This window comes from Erithacus rubecula (assembly GCF_903797595.1).
Source record: "Erithacus rubecula genome assembly, chromosome: 2".
Taxonomy (NCBI): domain Eukaryota; kingdom Metazoa; phylum Chordata; class Aves; order Passeriformes; family Muscicapidae; genus Erithacus; species Erithacus rubecula.
The window spans coordinates 52,746,233-52,765,845 of NC_136685.1; the positions used below are offsets into that span (position 1 = coordinate 52,746,233).

General features: G+C 35.7%; 1 protein-coding gene across 5 annotated transcripts in view; it reads left to right on the forward strand.

The window, feature by feature from the left end:
• The window catches only part of AKAP7 (A-kinase anchoring protein 7), a 77,794-nt gene that overhangs the window by 1,504 nt on the left and 56,677 nt on the right, over positions 1-19,613 (forward strand). For 4 of the 5 annotated variants that reach the window (XR_013776682.1, XM_079325267.1, XM_079325269.1 and 1 more), the window contains exons 2-6: positions 2,933-3,082; positions 4,090-4,235; positions 7,513-7,649; positions 11,733-11,893; positions 18,388-18,500. Coding sequence is in view for 4 of the 5 variants with exons in the window: in XM_079325267.1 (XP_079181393.1) it covers positions 2,933-3,082; positions 4,090-4,235; positions 7,513-7,649; positions 11,733-11,893; positions 18,388-18,500 (707 nt within the window). In the remaining variant the exon portion in view is untranslated. Of the gene's footprint in view, positions 1-2,932; positions 3,083-4,089; positions 4,236-7,512; positions 7,650-8,612; positions 8,726-11,732; positions 11,894-18,387; positions 18,501-19,613 lie in introns of all 5 variants that reach the window. The other variant, XM_079325270.1, reaches the window with a different exon arrangement.

Here is a 19,613-nt window from a genome sequence, read left to right on the forward strand (position 1 = left end):
ACTGAGGTTTGAAGTGGGAAGGGGATGAGACCAGGCTCACTGGGGATGAGCCTGGGTGCATGCAGTAGCCCAGCTGAAGTGCATCTACACCAGTGCCTGCAGTACAGGTAGCAAACAGGAGGATCTGGAGGCTATTGTGCAGCAGGAAAGCTGTGATGTAGTCACCATCAGGGAAATGTGGTGGGGTGACTGCCATGGCTGGAATGCTGCAGCAGGTGGCTACAAGTTCTTCAGAGAGAACAGGTAAGGAAGAAGAGGCAGTGAGGTGTCTCTGAACCTCAGGGGATGTTTTGACTGCACAGAGCTTGAGGATAGTGATGATAAGGTTAAGTGCCTAAGAGAATTGGGGTGAAGGCTGGTAAGCCAGATATCCTGGTGGGAGTCTGTTACAGACCATCCAGCTGGGATGAAGAGGCAGATGGAATATCATGTAGGCAGCTGACTGTTTCACAATTACCAGACCTTGTTCTTAGGGGGGGACTTTAACCTTCCAGTGTCTGCTGGAATCCCAGCATAGTGGAAAGGAGTCAGTTTAGGAGGTTCCTGGACCATTTGGAAGGTATCTTGGCACACCTGGTGAGGGAGCTTGCAGGGGCAGTGTCCTGCTAGACCTGCTCTTTAGGAATAGAGAAGGGCTGGTGGGAGATGTGGTGTCAGAGGCTGCCTTGGGCAGTGTAACCACAATGTGATAAGAATTTTCAGTTCTTGGTGAAGTAAGGAGGGGCAACAGCAAAACCTCTACTTGGGCTTTCAGAGGACAGAGTTGGCCTGTTCAGGATACTGATTTAGAGTGTCCCTTGGGAAGCAGATCTTAAAAACAAAGGGGCCAAGGAAGACTGGACATTCTTTATGAAAGAAATGCCGAAGGTGTAGGAGCAGGCAGACCCTGTGTGCTGAAAGACAGATTGGTAGGAAAGAAGACTAGCCTGGCTGAGCAAGAAGCTTTCACTGGAACTTGGGTTAAAAAAAGAGGGTGTATCACCTTTATTGTGATTATCACAGCAATCCCCCATAGCACAGCAGTCTGGGGACAGAGTGGCTGGGAAATGGCCCAGTGGAAAAGGACCTGGGGGTAATGGTTTCGATGGTCAATGAAACATGAGGCAGCAGTTTGCCCAGGTGGCCAAGAAAACCAATGGCATCCTGGCCTGGATCAGCTATAGTGTGGCCAGCAGGACCAGGGCAGTGATTGTCCCAATGTATTTGGCACTGATGAGGTCATGCCTCAACTTCTGTGTCCAGTTCAGGGCCCCTCAATTCAGGAAGGACATTGAGGTGCTGGAGCTTGTCCAGAGAAGGACAATGGTGAAGAGTCTGTAGTACAAGCCTGATGGTGATTCTGCACTGCTAAATTTTGAAGTTTTCTGCCCCAGCCTGACCTACTTGTCTGTCAGTTTCATGGACCTCTGTCTTACCTTTGAGATCTCTTTGGATCCGGATTTCTGTATGCTTGTGGATACCAGAAACAATCTGTTTTGTGTGAGCTTGAGTCTAAATGTTAAGTAATAATTTTATTATTGCTTTGGCATCTGTTTGTTATGCATAGTTCTTAAGTGTCTGCAGGAGGAACAAGTAACAAAGCTAAATACTTTGTTTCCTTTGAATAGCCTGGGGGATAAAGTTAGATGTCAGACTACAACCACAGAGTGATTTATTCCTCCCCACTTTGGCCTGGGGTGAATTAGCATTTAATCAGGTTGTTCTTTTATTTATCTTCCCTAGCATAAAGTGATACGTGTAAGAAACATTCCACAGGGTGATAATCACCCACACTGGGTCTGTAATATCGATTTTATACATGTGTAGCCTTGCATGCCTCAAGAACATAGTGTACACTTTTACTGCTGAATTTTCCTCTTAGGCCAAATTTGGGCCATCTGCACTGTTCATGAGAGGAGCTCTGAAAGTGTGTTGTCTGTAGTAATGAGCTGTCCTGGGATAAACTGCAATTCTAACATACTGCTCCTTCCACTACAGTAATCCTATTGTGGAGTTGTCCCAAAAGAGTATTGCTGGGTGCCTGATTATATGCCCGTTGTTTGCTGCTAGAGAAGATTTTGCTTGTTCTTTTTTTTTTTTTTTTTTTTAAGGTATAACTTAATATGCCAATATTAGAGTTTACTGATGCAGAAGCGTGAAGTAGACATAAGGAAATGACTCATGCTCAGTTAGTACTCTTGGGGAAAAAGAACTTTCAAAAAACCTGTTAGTGGACATTATTCTGTCCTAACTCAAAATATTCTGTGATTGTGGTATTACTCTGGTGTAGAGCTTCATCTGTATCTTTGTACATGCAAGATGTGTTTTTATTTACACTGATTTTCTTTTTTAGCTTAAATACTAAAAGTCAGTTTTCAGAATGAGAAATTCAGATTATTGCTGTCTAAAACATGCTATACTGAGTGGGAGATGCAGGAATAGTAATCATCTCATTCCTGAATGATAGAGTCAGCTGAGAACCCTTTGTTATATGTGCAATGATAGGATTCCTGTCCTACTTCTTTGTGCCTCATTTTTGGTATGTTTACAGTGGAATTAATTTGCCAATGTTTGTCTGCACTGAATTTCATATGTCATTACTGTTATCTAAAATGAACTATGTGATGTCTGAAGGGTTGTTTTTTGTTTTTGTTTTTTTTTTTTGCTCAGTTACAAGTTTGGTGCTTTTTGCAGTAATTTCATTTACTTGGAACCAAACAAGACCATAGGCTATTAAAATATAGGAAGCAAAACTATCCCTATTTGCTATTTCGCATAAAATGTTAAGATATTTTTACTGATCTGTTGACAAAGGAGATAGGATCCTTGTGGGGTTATATGTCAATATTTGCTGATAATTAATGAAATGTTTACTTGGTATGTTGCTTATGTATAATGTCTCTAAGCTATTTATATCAAAAACTAAGACCCAGTTATTCTAAAAATATTACAGATGGGCTGGAAAATGTACAGCACAAGAAAATCTTTGAAGAGAATAAGGAAGAAACACAGCAGAGAGAAGAGTCATGTGCTGCTGCTTCAGTAGACTCTCTAATGGCAGAAATGCCATTTGTGGACACAGATATTGAAGATGAATGTGCTAGTACGTACATTAAACAGAACTAACATGAAAGTGTAGACACATCATGCACCCAGTTCTTGGTCCTACCTGTTGTCATGGACACTTGGGCTACCCACGTAGAACAGTCTCCCTGCAAACAGGTTACAGTCCAGAGCCTCTCTTATTAGTACTCAGTCCTGCAGGATTTGAGCATATTAAGAATTCACCCTTTTGTTAGCCTGTGGAGCAATGAGTCACAGAATTTTGTATTGTCATTACTGTATGTGAGCTTCTCAGGTGATGGGCTTTGTGAGCTGTCTTTCAATATGTATATTCCCAGCATGGGGCTGGAAGTACTTCTAATTGGGTACTGGAAGTCTGTAGCCTGGTCAGCTTATGGGTATGTATCAGGCCATGTGGTGGAAGAGGGTCAGTAAAGGCTCAAGGAAATGAACCGAGAAAAAAACAGTTATGTGCAAAGGAAGAATTGAGGACAGGCACGTTTCTTTCACTACATCAGAAGGTCTCTGGAAAAGGAGGAAGTAGAGTGCAGATCTGGCTGGGATGGTATTTTCTTCTGGGCTGGCTTTGGTTCCTGTGCTATAGGTTGGTCAGTCTACTGCAACTTTTTGCTTTTATAATCCTATGCGTTACTGTGTTTTATATTTCAAAATGCAGAATGCATGGGATTTTTGAAGATTAATATTGGCCCTTCTGCTCAAAAGTCATATCCATGTTCAGGTGTGGACAATTTGCATATGTTCGCTAAGGGAGGCTCAGTTGTTTGGAAGCTGTGTGTCTGTCTATGTTAGCAGCCTATAAACCTTGCTTAGAGGTGTAGGCTGTTAGTTTATGTGTGGTACTTCATTTGTATGGCTCCATTAATTCAGGTCAGAGTTGGATTCCAGTCAGTTCAGAGCATGGGCAGAGCAGGTGAGTGGGAAGACATTTCAGTCAGTTGACTGAAATCCAGCTCCTGTTGGTGTGATATTAAGAGTGTCTTTGTTTAAATGTCTGTGCTGGAAGTAACTTTTTTTTTTTCTCTTCAGTGCATGCAACTTCTGAACTAAGTATTAAGAAGAAAAGAAAGCGGACTACTGGAAGGGAAATTGAAGAAGGCACTGAGAGAAAGAAGAAAAAGAATAAACAATATCAGCCAAACTATTTCATTTCTCTTCCAATTACTAATCCAAAGGTAATATTCTTTATTATGCTAATTTGGTATAACCAGAATTACTTCAACAGCTGCATGTGTTTATAAAAAGAACCGTGCTTGATATTATACAAAGCAATTTTTTTCAGATATTTTTAAAGAAACATTAGCAGTCTATTCAATGACTAATGATATGTTATGTAACATTTTTGTGAATAAAATTGCTTTTCTAAAAAAGACTGGGGGAAAAATACTTACATTTTTATTCAGTTTGTCAGTCTTATGGATGTTACTGAAGCTGGCTGAAATTTCCCCTCTGTAGTGCTACTGTATTGCCTATTTTGTTGTTCACGTAGAATAAGGAAGAGAGACATTCCTATTTAATTTAATAAGAAAAACTCTAGCAATATTTTTAGATTTCTTTATAGATACAAATTTCTATGTGGATGTGTTACTGTTTTAACTTGGCAGTTTGTAGTTTAGATTTTCCAGTAAAATGATTCATGTAATTTAAAATTCAGTAACTGTTTTAGTGAGATGTTGTTCACGTGGATTCAGGAAATGCAAAGAGCTCTTTAAGAAAATGTATTTTCTTAAAATTACATGAGTTGTCTCATTTAGGCAGTAAATGAAAATGATTTCTTATGTGCTGCAGACTGGTACATCTTTGATATCTTTCATGTCTGAAAGAAGGAAAATAGGTGCCTTATGTTTAAAAAGTTTAACCCAGTAGTTTAACCCCATTTGCATTTTGTTCATGGATTTTTTAATGTCAAGAAGTATCTCAGATGAATTTTAACTATCCTATGTCTGTATTATCAGTTTTCTGAAAAAGTAAAAGAAGATTAAGAAAATACAAAATGAGAATAAAATAGGTTTGAAAATGACACTGCAGGCTTTGACTCTTCAAAACGTAATATGTGAAGAAGAGATTGTAAAGGCTGGTTTTGTGAGATCCAGGATAGCTGATACAAATATTGTAGGATATCTTTTTGTGACATCTTATTCTAAAATATCTTCCAGATCTGTTTAACAGATTCCATGATTTAGCAAGTGCAGGAATAATGTGGGGGTTATATAATCTGAAAATTGAGAATTCCTGCTGACAATTGTTACTATGCCCAAGGGTTGATTGGGAAGGTATGCTTAAGTATGCTTGTTTTTTATATGTCATTATTTAGTTATATCATTTATAGAGATAAAGAAAAAACTCTTTAAATTAAATCTCAGAGCAATTGGGAATTCCAGGATTTTGCTAGAAGTTTTGTTTATAATTGCCTTAGAAGTGGAGTTTTTCTGAAAGTAGAAAATATATGTTGGAATTTTTATAGGCAATATTAGCCAAAATTTAGACACCTGGTTTCTTAATAGCTGGAGTAAATCTGGTAATTGCTGGCAATATTTCAGTTGGTAATGAGAGGCTTTTCTTTTTTTGAAGATCTGATTTTATTCCAATGAAGTATTTTAAGCATTATTATTATTTCTTTGTAGTTTATTGGTAATTTAAGCTTTACACAGAGGACATTTGGTAATAAAGGATATTTCTGAAATATTTAATCTATTGTTCTTCTTGGAAAATTAACAGTTTCCTTGGTTTTCATTTTAATTATTTTGAATCTTCAGATATTAAAAGTGTTCCATTAATTTTGAATTTATATTGAACTTGGCATTATTACTTGTGCAAAAATAGTTCAACACACTTCCACTTCTGTACTCTGAAGGGCTTGTACACTTACATTTATATTTTTTTCCTTTGCCAGCTAACAGCTGCATATTAAATTTAGAAACACTAGTTGAAAATTGAATGAAATTGTAATTAGTATCACACTATTTGCTATTCGTTTCTTGTTTTGCTTTAGGTTATAAACTTGAATAATTATTCAATCAATGATTGTAATTAGCAGGGATCACATTTACCAGTTATTTGCTTAAATATGGGTTAAATTCCTCCTGTATCTGAGACAATGATAAGATCAGTTATGACATATGAAGGAAGATGGTCTTATTACAACATGATTTATGATAAAACATTGGTGGAATTTTCTTCATCTGTCCCACACTACTTAAGACACTTGCGGTTTTGTAAATACCATATCCCCTTTTCTGGCGAGTAGCTTTTACCTTCCATCCTTCTCCCTTGCCCTAGCTAGCATTGGTTCCTTTGAGTTATAGTTTAGTTATATGACACTACTAGATATCTATGGCTCATTAAGTTAAAATCCTGCATAGCAAAATTCAGCTTAAGAAATTCAGTCAGAAAAATCTCATTAGATTGTGGGGGTTTTTCCCCAGGAAATTTGTGTTCCTTAACAGAGCAACCAAAATATATCAATGGGCTTTTTATACCCAAGAGTTACTTGTGCTTATCTCATAAAAGTCAAGTCTGTACAGTACATTTGTGAAGTATTCACCACTGAATTTCAAATAAATAAACAAAAAACAAGTGAGACTGGAGTTTTTGGCATGCTTCTTTTAGACTTTATACACCAAAGACGTATAAAGTCTGTATTTTGTCTGTAATGTCTTTGCTCACTGGGCTTTAGAAGTAATTAATTTTGTCAATAATCAGGTTTATTGGACTTGATTTAATTTTCACTAACATACTAAAGAATTGTTGCAAATTTTTGGTGTTTTGTTTTTTAAATTGCTACAATTCAACTAGCATAATGTCAAGCACAGTAAGCATTTTGGATACAATTTATAGAGCATGTATAACCATATAAAGGATTTTTAATAAAAAAATGTAATTCCAGTATTTTTAAAAAGAAATTTTTATTAAATTAGATCTCTACACCTATTAGAAGAAAATTTGTCTAAATACATTTGAAGGTAGTATATACATTATATCTATCTATTGGACAATATAATCAGAATTGCAAATCAGATATCTCTACAAATTATTTATTGAATATTCTGGTTTTGTGTGTCCTGCAAAGATCAGTTTTTTCCAGTCGCTTACCTGTGCCTAGCAGGATAGATGTTTAGCAGAGTGGGCAGAGAAATTCCTTGAAGAAGCTTTTTATTGGTATTACTGGCAGTGTGAAACTGGACGATCTTAATCTGCTTCAGGAGTTTATGATACTTATGGAAAGAAACTCATATTAAGACATTATAGGGAGTGTCCACACTCTATTTTTATCCACTTTGGGTTCACTCAGGTCAATTAGCACAGCTTTGTCAGAGGGTAAAACTTTCCTATGCTAGAATGGTTTTTGCATAAACGTTTGTTTTTAGTTTGTGTGCTTTCTTGTTCACTTGCATGACGGGATACAGAAATTGTTGTAGTGGCTAACTGTTGTTTCTGTGTCTTTCTTCCCAGATTACTGGCAGTATTCAGGCTGTCCAAGAGGCAATAATACAAAAGGATCAAAGGCTTTCCAAAGCAATGGTTCGCTCTGGCTCATTGCATGTCACCATGTTAGTGATGCATTTATCCAGTGAAGAAGAAATTCGCGTGTAGGTATTTAGTGTAAATTAAGTATATATTAGTTTTTTTGCTTGATGTGTTCATAAAGAGACTAGCAGGGGTAACTGACACGTTTTTGTGCCATACACAGCCCTAATTTACTAAGGTTATTGAATAGTTAATTAATGTTGTTTTTAAAACTCTAATCTTAATATTAGCTATTTTCATAACTTATGGTATGTCATAAGTTGTGAACAAAGTATGTGTTTTTCCTACTGTGTGCTGAACTTGCATCCACAGATCTTGTGTTTGCTAAAGTAATTATTTTAAAACAATGTTTTGATATAGGGGACGGGGGAATTAAAAATCTGTTGAAGTGCTCATAAGAAAGTGAGAATCCAAGGTAAAATGTAGAACCATTTGGCAGTCAATGTCATGCTTCTAATACGTAGAAGTATTTTGGCTGAAAGTATTTGACACACCTAAAAATAATGAATTATCAGTATGTCTTAATCAGTTGCCTTGTTTTTACACACTTGTTTTCTTTGAATACTATATCCTTGAGATCTCTGTACTCCTACCTGTCCTGTGAAGATGCAAATTTTTCAGCATCTTCAACAGCCTGATCTAATGGAAGAGAAACAGCCAGGAACAGAGCATAAAAAGGCAAGCAAAGGTTACTAGATCTAGTAGATTCCCTCCCCTCTCCATGTGCCTGGTTAATGAGTAAACTGTGATAGCACCTGCAAATTGGTGAGATCAATCACCAGCTGTTTATGCGAGATTTTTTTTAAGGGTTTGAAGTACAAACTTTAAAAAAAGGAGCATGGGATAATACCCTGAAGTACATGTGCCTCTTCATGACTATTTTTTAAGAGTCCAAAACTGTATACCAAAACAAATATTCTCAAATTCAGGATATTCCACTACTCTGTGAGCCCCTTCTCAGCTTGCACTGTCTGAATGCCAACAAAGCACTGACTTACAGAGTTCTTCTCTGCCTCTCCCACCAGAACTCTACAGTCCAGGCACTCAGAACTGTCCTCTAGTCAGCAACAGCTTCCTCAGAGATTCACCCCTTCCCTGGCCAGATGCTCCTGTAGGTTTCTAGCTCAGCTATCCTCAGGTATTCTAGATTGCATGTTCTTTTAAATGAGATTTTTAAAAACAAATTCATAACTGGTGTATTTTTGTTTAATCTTCTGTGAGATCTCAAAGAGTAAAATGCTAATTTGCCTTTTTTGCTTCACCAATTTTTGATACCAGGTTAATAGAAAAAAAAACAAGATCCAGTGTGTAATGTGTGTAACTCTCAAAAGAAGTACAGCTAGTCAACTGGACATCTGAGAGTTCACAGATCCTTAGGTTTGGATTGATTAAGTTACTTAGATATCTACAGTTTTTTAACTGTGTTTGCACAATAGTGCCTCTGTCTATACAGAAATGAAATGTGTTGAATGCTATTTGAAGTCAGATGCGTGATAAGAATGTACTAAACACAACATTCAATTCAGCACAAAGCCCTTTGTATGGTATTTTAGTACATACAGCTTTCACTCTGAAAATGGAAGATCTGTATTCTAGGCCAATCTTTCTAAAGGAATCCAGACCTGCAATTCCCATGTGAGTTTCATAACTGATTGACTGTGGTCTAGTCTTCATGAATACACTATGCATCTCTTTCTGTACTTCATGCAGTATGACTGTATGAAATCAAGAATGTGAGATTTTGAAATTAGAAAGAAAGCAATCAAGAGTCATGACAGCACTCCCTTCAAGCCAAGAAGTTCTACTTTATGCTAACTGTATGCATAGTTATAGGATCAGGTGCTAGAAATCAGGATACTGCCTTTGCAGTAAATGCCTAATTATGCTATTATAGTGTCAAGCTTTTCTTGCCAGTTTCCTGTCAAAGACTCAGTGAAATCTCACCTTTGCATTACAAATAACAGAACTGATGGAATTGAGTTTGGCTTTTTTCATGCGACTGCTTTTTCTAACAAGTGATCCAAATTGAAACTCAGGAATTTAAAAAAAAAAATTTGTGAATTTTAAGTGCTACAATATTTACATTTCAACAATATACAAAGAAAGCAGGCACTGCTTCTATAATTCTAGGTAGTGTTCACTTAGAATATGCTGCCTTTTTTTTTTTAATTTCCTTTTTTACTTTAGATCAAAGTGGTTGTAAACTTTTGGGGTATCTCTGTGGATTAGTTGCACCAAGTGTAATTATTAGTTGGCATTGTAAATACTATTTGGTATGAATAACAAGAAAATACCACTGTTGTGTTTTTAGCTATTAACTTCAGTGGAAATGTTTGTCCTTGTGCATTATTCTTACAAAGCAATTGTTAGACATTATGAAGTGGTTGATAGAATGCAAAAGGCAAGATAGCTAGAGTGAGTAACTATTTTTCTATATATTTTAGTGTTTGCAATATTATAAATAAAACTAAAAGTAGAACTAGATCTTCAATGCCACAGTGCTAAACTGAAAGAACACTGCACTGTGTGGATTGACCTTTCTTAGAACTCATCGGGCAGACTTAGGCTGGTCAGTGAGTTCTGCAGCAGATCCTACAATATGAAAATATAAATCTTTGTTCAGCTGAGGAACAGAGCCTGTCATGGACATTCTGTGGACTATTTCTCACATGTAAAAAATCCAGAGATGAATTTTAGATACATTAATGTATCAATACTTAAAAGCCCTCTGGAAGCTTTAACTTAGTTTGACACAGTGTATTTGAAATATCTATACTTGTTTTGGACTAATTTTTAGGTTCATGTTGGTAAATAAATCTATGCCTGCTTTTGTGTGAACTAATCTGACAGGTAGAACCAGTATTAGGAGGTATTTTTGAAAGATCTAGAAGTACAGCACATAGGGAAGACACAGGAACAGGCATGTCTAACAGTGATAAGAGGGTAGGTAAGTGAGAGACTATGCTTAAAGTAATATATCTTTGACAAGGAACAAGTAGTGACATTAGTGTTTAAAATGGTTTAAAGGTGCTAAAGTACTTCTAGCTCATAGATTAAAGTCCTCTAAAAAGAGCACAGGAGGGCTCTATCAATGAAGGATATTTTGTCATGTAATCAACCTTTGTGTGTTTCTTAACTTGGCCTAGGTTCCAGTTAATGCACAGTTCACACCATTGTTAAACACAATGGGAATCTGTCGATTCATGGAATTGTAGGCTTCAATGAAATCATTTAACCTTCTGTAGAAATCATAGTGATTGCTTTTATTCAGTTTTGACAGAAAAAGTAAAAATACCTCTTTTGAGTATTTTTAACCTATTACTGCCATCTAGTGTTTATAAAGTCTGCATCCATTTGGGGAATAGATTAAATTCAGGTTCATTGAATAGAATTAAAACTGTGAGATGTGAGACATCTTTTAGCAAACACTAAGAATGTTTATGTGGTTTGTTCAGAATTTGAATCATTTTAAGTGCAGGTCATATAACTGTACATAGACTTGATGTGGCTAATTAAGATGATTATTAAAAGTTTTGTACCCTGTTATTGTGTGCATGCCTCTGTGCATACTTTTACAGAAAGTAAATGTGAATTGCGATAGTACCTCTTTTAATAACAGTTCTCCATGAGCTTAATTGTAATTGCCAAATAATTTTGGCCTTATATATGTAATGTCACATCTGTTTATAATTTAACTAACACTGTAGTAACTTTGACTGAAAAAGAATCTTAATTCAACTGATATATCAGGAGAGGAAAAAATTCATGTAAGAATGGAAAACTAAATACTTCTGAGTAATCATCTTATTTAAATGGGATGCACAAAGTAATAGGGGCACTGTCATATTAGTATCTGGATACCTTGAGGACTGAGATAAACTCTTTTGAGGAATTACACCCACTAAGTCTGTCTTATTATTTGTATGGTTTTACAGCACAGTGTATGAACCACTTTTCCTTTATAAAAAGGTGGTGGTAACAACAGTAAGAACAATGACTGTATTGATAGGAAGTAGTGCAAAAGTACCATACTAGACAATAAAATGATACTAAAAAAGATTTGTTACATTTATTGATATAATGATTAATAGCAATGTTAACAGCAGAAATATATTTGACATTAGTATTTTCTTTCCTTTTGATAGAGCAGTTGGTGCTCTTTCAGACAGCAAGATTTTTGTAGACGACCTCCTGAAAGGAAAAAGAGTGGATTTGTGTTTTCAAGGAATTGATCACTTCAGGAATCAAGTTGGATTTGTGAATTTGGCAGAAAATGATCATACAACACTACTTAAGGAAATAGCAGGTACAACTTGTCAATCTAGTTCAAGTGTTTTAAAGACTTCTCAACAACCTAAATGAGAATAGAGCACAAAGATAAGTCAATGTTAATTTAGTCAATATTAATTTAACAACTGTAAATGCTACATAATTAATTTCCTGGCCTACTTTGCGTATTTCAAAAGGATGTTAGTTACAGACAGTACTGTTCTCTGATAAGTTTTTATTTAGTATATGTAAAAAACATAGCGCAAATTTGTAAATGGGATGTAAAGACTCCATGCTACCTTGTTTTGGTCTCATTTTTATTCGCCTATGAGTCTATACTTAAACTATGTTGTTTACAGATATCTAATAAAAATTCTCAAAGAACAGTACTGTCTGTAATTTGTTGGTGTCCTTTAAAACTATCCCGGCAATTCCAACTATTCCTTGGAAAGACTCCTTGAAAGAGTTTTTCAGTATTGATGAATTATCTTTTGTGCTCTGAGGAATGTGAGGTCACACCATTTTTTAATAGAGCAATAACCCATATAGGACATTTTGTAGAATAGCAAAGACTGCTGCTGTCACACTACCTAGTTGTAATCCAGTAGAAAGGGAAAAATTGAAAAAGTCTTTATTAATACAGTGTTTTCTCTAGCCATTAATTAGTTTCATTTCTGAAGTGCAGCTGGTTTGACCTTTTACAAAGACCTCAACTGAATTTATTAAAGAATCACTGTTTTGCTAATTCAAGGTTATGTATGGCTTGTGCTATGTTCTAAGGTGAATTTTGATTTCATGTTGTTCTTTTGTGTTGTATGTGAATGAAGGAGAAATATTGATAACATAGGCAATAGAAAATACATTAAATAAGTTAAATAAGCTTCTAAATGGTAGGAGATTATTTAGTTCCATAAATTATATAGATAATTGTTTGATAATATCTGTACATGGTCGTTGCATGTCTCCTAATACCAGTGTAAATGTAGGTTTGAGAGAGAAGAGACAGAAGTCCAGGAAAAGCAGAGCTACTGTGAATCTTCTGTTTGTTCAGATTTGCTAGTTACTTCCCAAAAATCCTTTAAAAGACATGAGCATAATTTAATTATCTACCAGGAATCGTGCTAAACTGTTCTGACAGAGGTTTGAGGAGTATTTTAATAACTCTTTGTCAAAGTCTTCTTCGAAATTGTGTGCTTACAGTGGCACATACAATCACAGGACGTTTTAAAAAACTTTCTTTCTTATGCTTTGCTGCACCCCAGAATATTTGAAGGACTGTTGTGGTTTAGTCCCAACTGGCAGCTCAGTCCTGCACAGCCGGGACTCAGTCCTTACTTACTCACTCTTCCCATTTAGGCTATTTATGGGAGAGAATCAGAAGAGTAAAAGTGAGAAAACTTGTGGGTTGACATAAAGGCAGTTTAATAGGGAAAGCAAAAGCCATGCAAAACAAAAATTCCTTGCAAAACAAGGAATTCATTCACCACTTCCCATGGGCAGGCACATATTCAGCCATCTCCAGGAGATGCAGGCTCTGTCACTAAGGGTGACTTGGGAAGAGTGCTTTCCCTAGCACTCTACATGCTGAGGGTGATACATATGGAATATGTATGGAGTACCTCTGTGGTCAGTTGGGGTCAGCTGTCCTAGCTGTGTCCCCTCCCAGCTCCATGTGCACCTCCAGCGTGCTTGCTGGAGAGATGGGCTGAGAAACAGGAAAGGTCTTGGCTCTGTGCAAGTGCTGCTCAGTAGTAACCAAGACATCCCTAAACAATCAAACTTCTGTGCAGTATAAATCCAAAAAATAACCTCTACTAGGTACTATGAGGAAGATTACCCAGCCAAAACCAGCACAAGTAGTAAGTGAATTTTGAAAAGGTAATGAATTGCTTGGTTTTTATTTTTACTTTGATAACTATATTGTAAATGCTGCTTGAAGCTGATAAAAGTGAGTAAGTGGATCCTGTTTTTTACCTACAGGATTTGCAGATGTTGGTGTTATGATGTGACCATGAGAGGGAGCTTGCATTTCATGAACAGAAAAGTTACTCTTCTGTTTGTATATACAAATATTTAATTTGCTTTTGGTCCTTTATTTTTAAGAAATGTTGATTTGTTTCCTTAAATATTTTAATACAGTAAGGACTGTACTGTAATACAACAGTCAGTTAGACTGAGCACAACTAACTTAGTAATTTTACTTAACTTTAGACTAAATGTCATTTATACACAGCTAATCTCTTTGAATTGGTTTCCTAACCGTCCACACTAGAGAACGAGAGAAACAGAAAGTGAGTCATACTGCCCATCTTCTCTAGATGCATTACAGCTTTACTCGAGCATAAACTTACATTGCCATCACACCAAAGCAATCTGATCCCTTTATGCAGCCTCATGGAGAATTCAGCTGTGGTAAAATTAACATTTTTACCTTTGTCAGCTAATTTTTAGCCTATTCAGCTCACCTATGAACTTTACTGTGTAATGTAACACAGGAAGGATAGGAGCAGTGGCAGGCATGGGGCTGGAGTGGAACAGTCTGTTCTGGCAAGAATGATAGTTTATGAGCTTCTTTAAAAATTGTGAAACCACACATTTAGCATCCATTTGAGGGTGAATTGCATTGCCCTTCCTTCAGGCAGCCTAGGGAAATAGTTTAATTCAGTTAATTTAGTTCACTTTAGTTACAGATGGCTGAAGCTGTGATAAATGAATTTTACCTCTTGTCAGTTGTTCTTAGGTCATTTCACATGATGAAAAAATTGGAAACTCAAAGGTATTGTAATTTTCCATTTGAACAACTGATTTGTACAAAGTGAACAAAAAAGTAGTCCAAATTGCTGCTGTTGTTAGGTGAGATTGGAAGTATGATTCTCTGAAATCATACTGAAAACAAAGCAAATGCTTTTAGATTTTAATCTACATTCTTTTTCATATTGTGCTGCCAAAACTGAATTACAATAGCTCTGATAAATAGCTCACTAAAATGAAGCAGTGTTCTTATTGTGGTTTAAAAGAAGGTACTCTTATCCACTTCTTTTCGTGATCATAACAAACTTATAGAATTATTAGAATGGATTGAAGCCAGTATAAGAAGCCAGTTGTATTAGGAAGTTATACTTTTTCAGTTTAGAACCTTACCTTTATATTGTCACTGTCTTGTAAGGCTTACCTTATGTACTGATGTTCACAAAGTGGGAATTGCCTGGCCCAGCTGCTCCATGGATGCCACTCTATGGACAAGCTCATCTTTTTAAGTATGTGTGTGTGGTGATGGAAAGAAACAGAACAACCCATGCATACTCCTGATCAGTGCTTCAAATAACAGTACAGCTTGCTGATACATGGCAGTGGTCAGGGACAGTGACAGCTCACTGAAGAAAAGCCTAACTAATACACAACCAAGGAGCAGTGGAGGAACTATTGGGAAATTGGCTTGACTCTGGCTTGGCTTTTGGCCCATCTCTTAAAAAAACCTTAAGAACATAAGAATTTTAGCACAGCTTAATATGATAGTTCTAATGCTAAGTTATCTATGCTCAGCTTTTCTTCATTTCCAAGTGTAAAGTTAAAAAAAATTCTATAGAAAGACAGAATACTGTTCCTTAATTATCAGCCTTTTAATTGAAGGAACATAGTTTTGAGATAAGCAGAAATTAATAGTCTGGAAGTAAACATACATATGTAGCAGGTTTCTGTATCTAATGACATCTTGAGAAAGAAGATGGCCATTTATATTATGGAATATGGCTCAATATGCAATTTTAACATGAATTGTTCTGTATTGATCTAGTTGTTGAATTTTTGAGCTTTTTCCATGTAAAGTGGTTCTGAGTAAGATTCATATACCACATTTCCATTCTAATTATAGGGAAAGAGTTGTCTAATGGATTCAGCTGCATCCAGTGTAAGAGGAAGATGACATTCAGTAATTTTGACATTATAAAAATGAGGTACAAAATGATATTACAGAGTACTTCAAACTGCATGAAAGGCAGTCTGAAAGCTGTCCAAAAATTTGTTCCAGGAAGTCATTGAGCTTGTAAAAATAGCTTTAACATTTCTAGGGTATACTTTGAAGCTGGAAACATCAGTCAGCCTGAGGCTAATAAAGGAAAACATAGATTTTGTTTGGTTTTTCAGTCTAAATAGTAATGATAATGTGTGGAGGAAAGATGGAAGATACTCATTTGTCAAGACCCCTGGGCATTATCTGTCTATTTTTCTCATCACTGGCCTCTAATTTCTTTCAGTTTAGGTAATCTCCATCATAAACTCTAACTTTTGTGTATTTGCCAGTCAACAAATCCACTTTTATGCTGTTTCACAATTGCAGAACTTTCTCTTGCCCACAGCATCCGTGTGTCCTTTCCAGTTTCTGTTAAATCCATTCTTGTAGCTACTTCTTCAAAGAGGTTCATTGATATTAATAGCATTACATTATCTTGTAACCTTCCTGTGCTCTCAGGAAAACATTTCAGTTTTTCCCCTTCACTTACTCAGATTTAATTCTATTTTAGTTATTTTTGAAGAAGGAAACATTGTGTTAATTATGTTCATAAATTACCCTAACTGTCACACTTTCTGTACGTGTCAAATTCTACAAAACTGGGGCTATCTGTAGTCCCAGCAAGCCCAGTGTCTTGAGCCTGTGATGTTTAATATATGTCTCTGCCATGACAAAGGTGTGTGAGAAGTCTGATGCCTGTAAGAACATGTGAGACACACACCTACACAAATGTAGATCTGTTAAGTTTAAAACTGCAGTCTCTCACTGGGTGCTTTTCTCTTCTGACCCAGGTTTTCATTGTTTTTTTCTTAATTGGAATTGCCAGGTATAAAGAACATTTTGGAAAGAGAAATCGAACAGATATTGAACAAATCTATTTTGCACAAAACAAAGACAGGCAGGCCGGTGGTTCTGTTCAGCAGGGTAAAGTGCAGGTGCTCAGCTGAGCCACCCAATTCCCACACAGTCACAGCACTGTGTGATTGGTCTGCCCTTCTAAGATCCCTGGGCTCAAGTCCCATGATCAGAGGCACATTGGCAAGCTTCTGCTCTGATACTAAGCTCTTACCAGAGTTAGGAGGGGACACCTGGAGAGGTGCAAATCTTCATCAGCACAGATCCTAATTGCAGAGTGTGAGATAAGACTGCATGGACTAACGTGATGGCAGAAACAAAACCTGGAGTTTTCAGAGGGGGAAAAAGGACTGCTATGCACAAGACTGAGTCAGATCATCACATAGTAGTGTAAACCTGGGTCTGATAAGATTTATCCTTTGTTGGAATGTCAACGTCAATAGGTCCCCAAATTGCTCTTCAGAGAATAGATACAGGAGCCAGAAAGTTTAGTGGGGATTCAGTGTAAACTTAGGAATGTCTCCCACAGACAAAATTTAAAATAATACAAGTAGATCAGGTGTACTTGTGTTGTTTGCTTCCCATTGTAATGTTGTTTCTTGTAGGTATCAGAAAAAGGACTGTTAAATATCAAGCAAAAATAAAATAAAATTAAATGAACATACATTGTTTTGTTAAGTGATGATTAAATTTATGTGATAGGATTGATAACTTTTCCCCTATTTTTATTCTACTTTGATTGTATGAGTGAGCTAGACTTGCACCTAGTGGAAGTTGTACTTACAAAGAAAAAAAATCTTAAGGATGTGCAGTTTTTCTGTTTTTCAGCAATAAAAATACTGTTTGCCAGTATTACTTTTACCAAAGTTTTATTTTTATCTAAACCCTTTTTCAAGCAGAAATTTTTCATGTTGAAAGTATTTAATCTAAAAAGAAAACATGGAATTCATAAGTTACACTGAAATTTATGTCCAGGAAATTAAACATTACATTGGGCAGATGAGTTGCGAAATAGTAAATTAGGTCAGTGTTGTAGAGTTTTTTTGGCCCGGACTGTAAACAGATAAAGTAGGAAAAAGTACATTAAAAGTAGGAAATTAGCTCAGAAGACAACAGTGACTCTTTAAAATGCAAGCAAAAATCATCAGCATGCCTGATATGTTCTCTAATGCTGGCATGTAAATTCAGTACCAAAACTTAGAGCTTTCACTTCCAAATCTCCTCTGGTCTGAGTGGGAGATTACCCAAATACAGATAATAGAATTCACCACAGAATATTGTTTTTAAATTGAGAATTCTGTTACATACTCAGAGTTTTCCTGAAGTTTCCCACCCTTCCAGTGAGAGTGACTCCTGAACAATGCTGATGTTGAATTTCTATTTTGACAGCAAAATTGGACAGCATGAACAGCTTTCTAATTGCTGTTACTTAACTGATAACTTCAAATATTTAACACGAAATATTATATCCATTTTCACATGAAATAATACATACCTCTAAAGAATAATATGAACCTTTGAAATTAAGTAGAAATCTCCCTACTTTTTAGTATTCATCTTGTTTCTTTCATGTTAAGGACCCATGACTAAAATTGCATTTCAAAGCACATTTTAAGCATTATATTATGTAATATCTTTGCATTTATACACTTTTCTCCTCCTGCCAGAGACTATGAAAAAGATATTTCAAGAAAAGGGGATCATGACAGGAGAAGAAAGAGCTTTTAAACCACATCTGACCTTCATGAAGTTGTCAAAATCAACAGAGCTACGTAAGCAGGTGAGCTCATATTTCACATAGCTCAGCAGCAGTCTAGAAAGTTTAATTTGGTGATGAATAGTGTTGTTTATGCTGTAGCATCATATTTGCTACTTTGTAACCAGCTGAAGAGATAAGACTTTAATACTTGGTTTGTAAAGAAAAAATTAATTAATGCAACTACTGTAAAAAGAATCCTGTACTATAATTGTACCACTCTTGGTGCAGTAACATCATGATCTTTTTTCTGTTGGAAATTAGGCAAGACCAAAGGATAGAAGGGGTAGATTGTATGCATGCAGTTTGTTTGCTGAGTTTTCTTACTGTATAGGTGAAAATGAGCAAATAAAACAGTGGAATTTTTGTTTGGATTATGCATAATAGGCAGACTGTTAGTTCCCTTATGAATATGCTTTGGTGAATTTCAGAGTAGTGAGGAAAAACTATATTAATACATATATATAACTGAATATATATTCTATATTCTCTCTTGCAGGCAACTATTCCTTGCCTATTTATTAGTATTTTTGACAAAATGCACAAATACATGAAAATAGGATATAACTGTAATTGAAATATATAGAAGCAATACTAGTGTACCTATTTTTTACTTCATTCTAAATTAACTGGAGTACTGTATTATTTAACACAAGGTATAAGTTCATGCATTTTTTACTCGCGTTGTATAGAATGCTTTATGTGATTCTTTAACATTTTGTAGGAGAATAATTTTCAGAAAAAAATATTTTAAATAAGAATTAGAGTACATAAAACATTTAAGTTGATTTTTCCTTAATAGTGGGCATTAAAAAATACTTTAAAGTTAATTAGAAATATCTCCAAAAATTCTGAAGGGGCATGTTTCAAATAATTAATATTTTGAAATCAGTAAAAAGAAGGTAGTGAGATTTGAGATCCATCAAGAAAATTTGAGGGTATGCATACTTGCTGTAAAGTAGAAATAAGGACTTATCCACAGGATACTGGTGGTAAATTATAGATATGAAATTTGTAAACTCACAGAAGCTTTTGCTTGAAATGACAGTTGGGTTTTTTAAAATGCTAGTTTAAAAAAATCCACAGATCTTCTAGAGTATCAGATTTAACTGGGTAAAACATCTGAGACAATCAGGG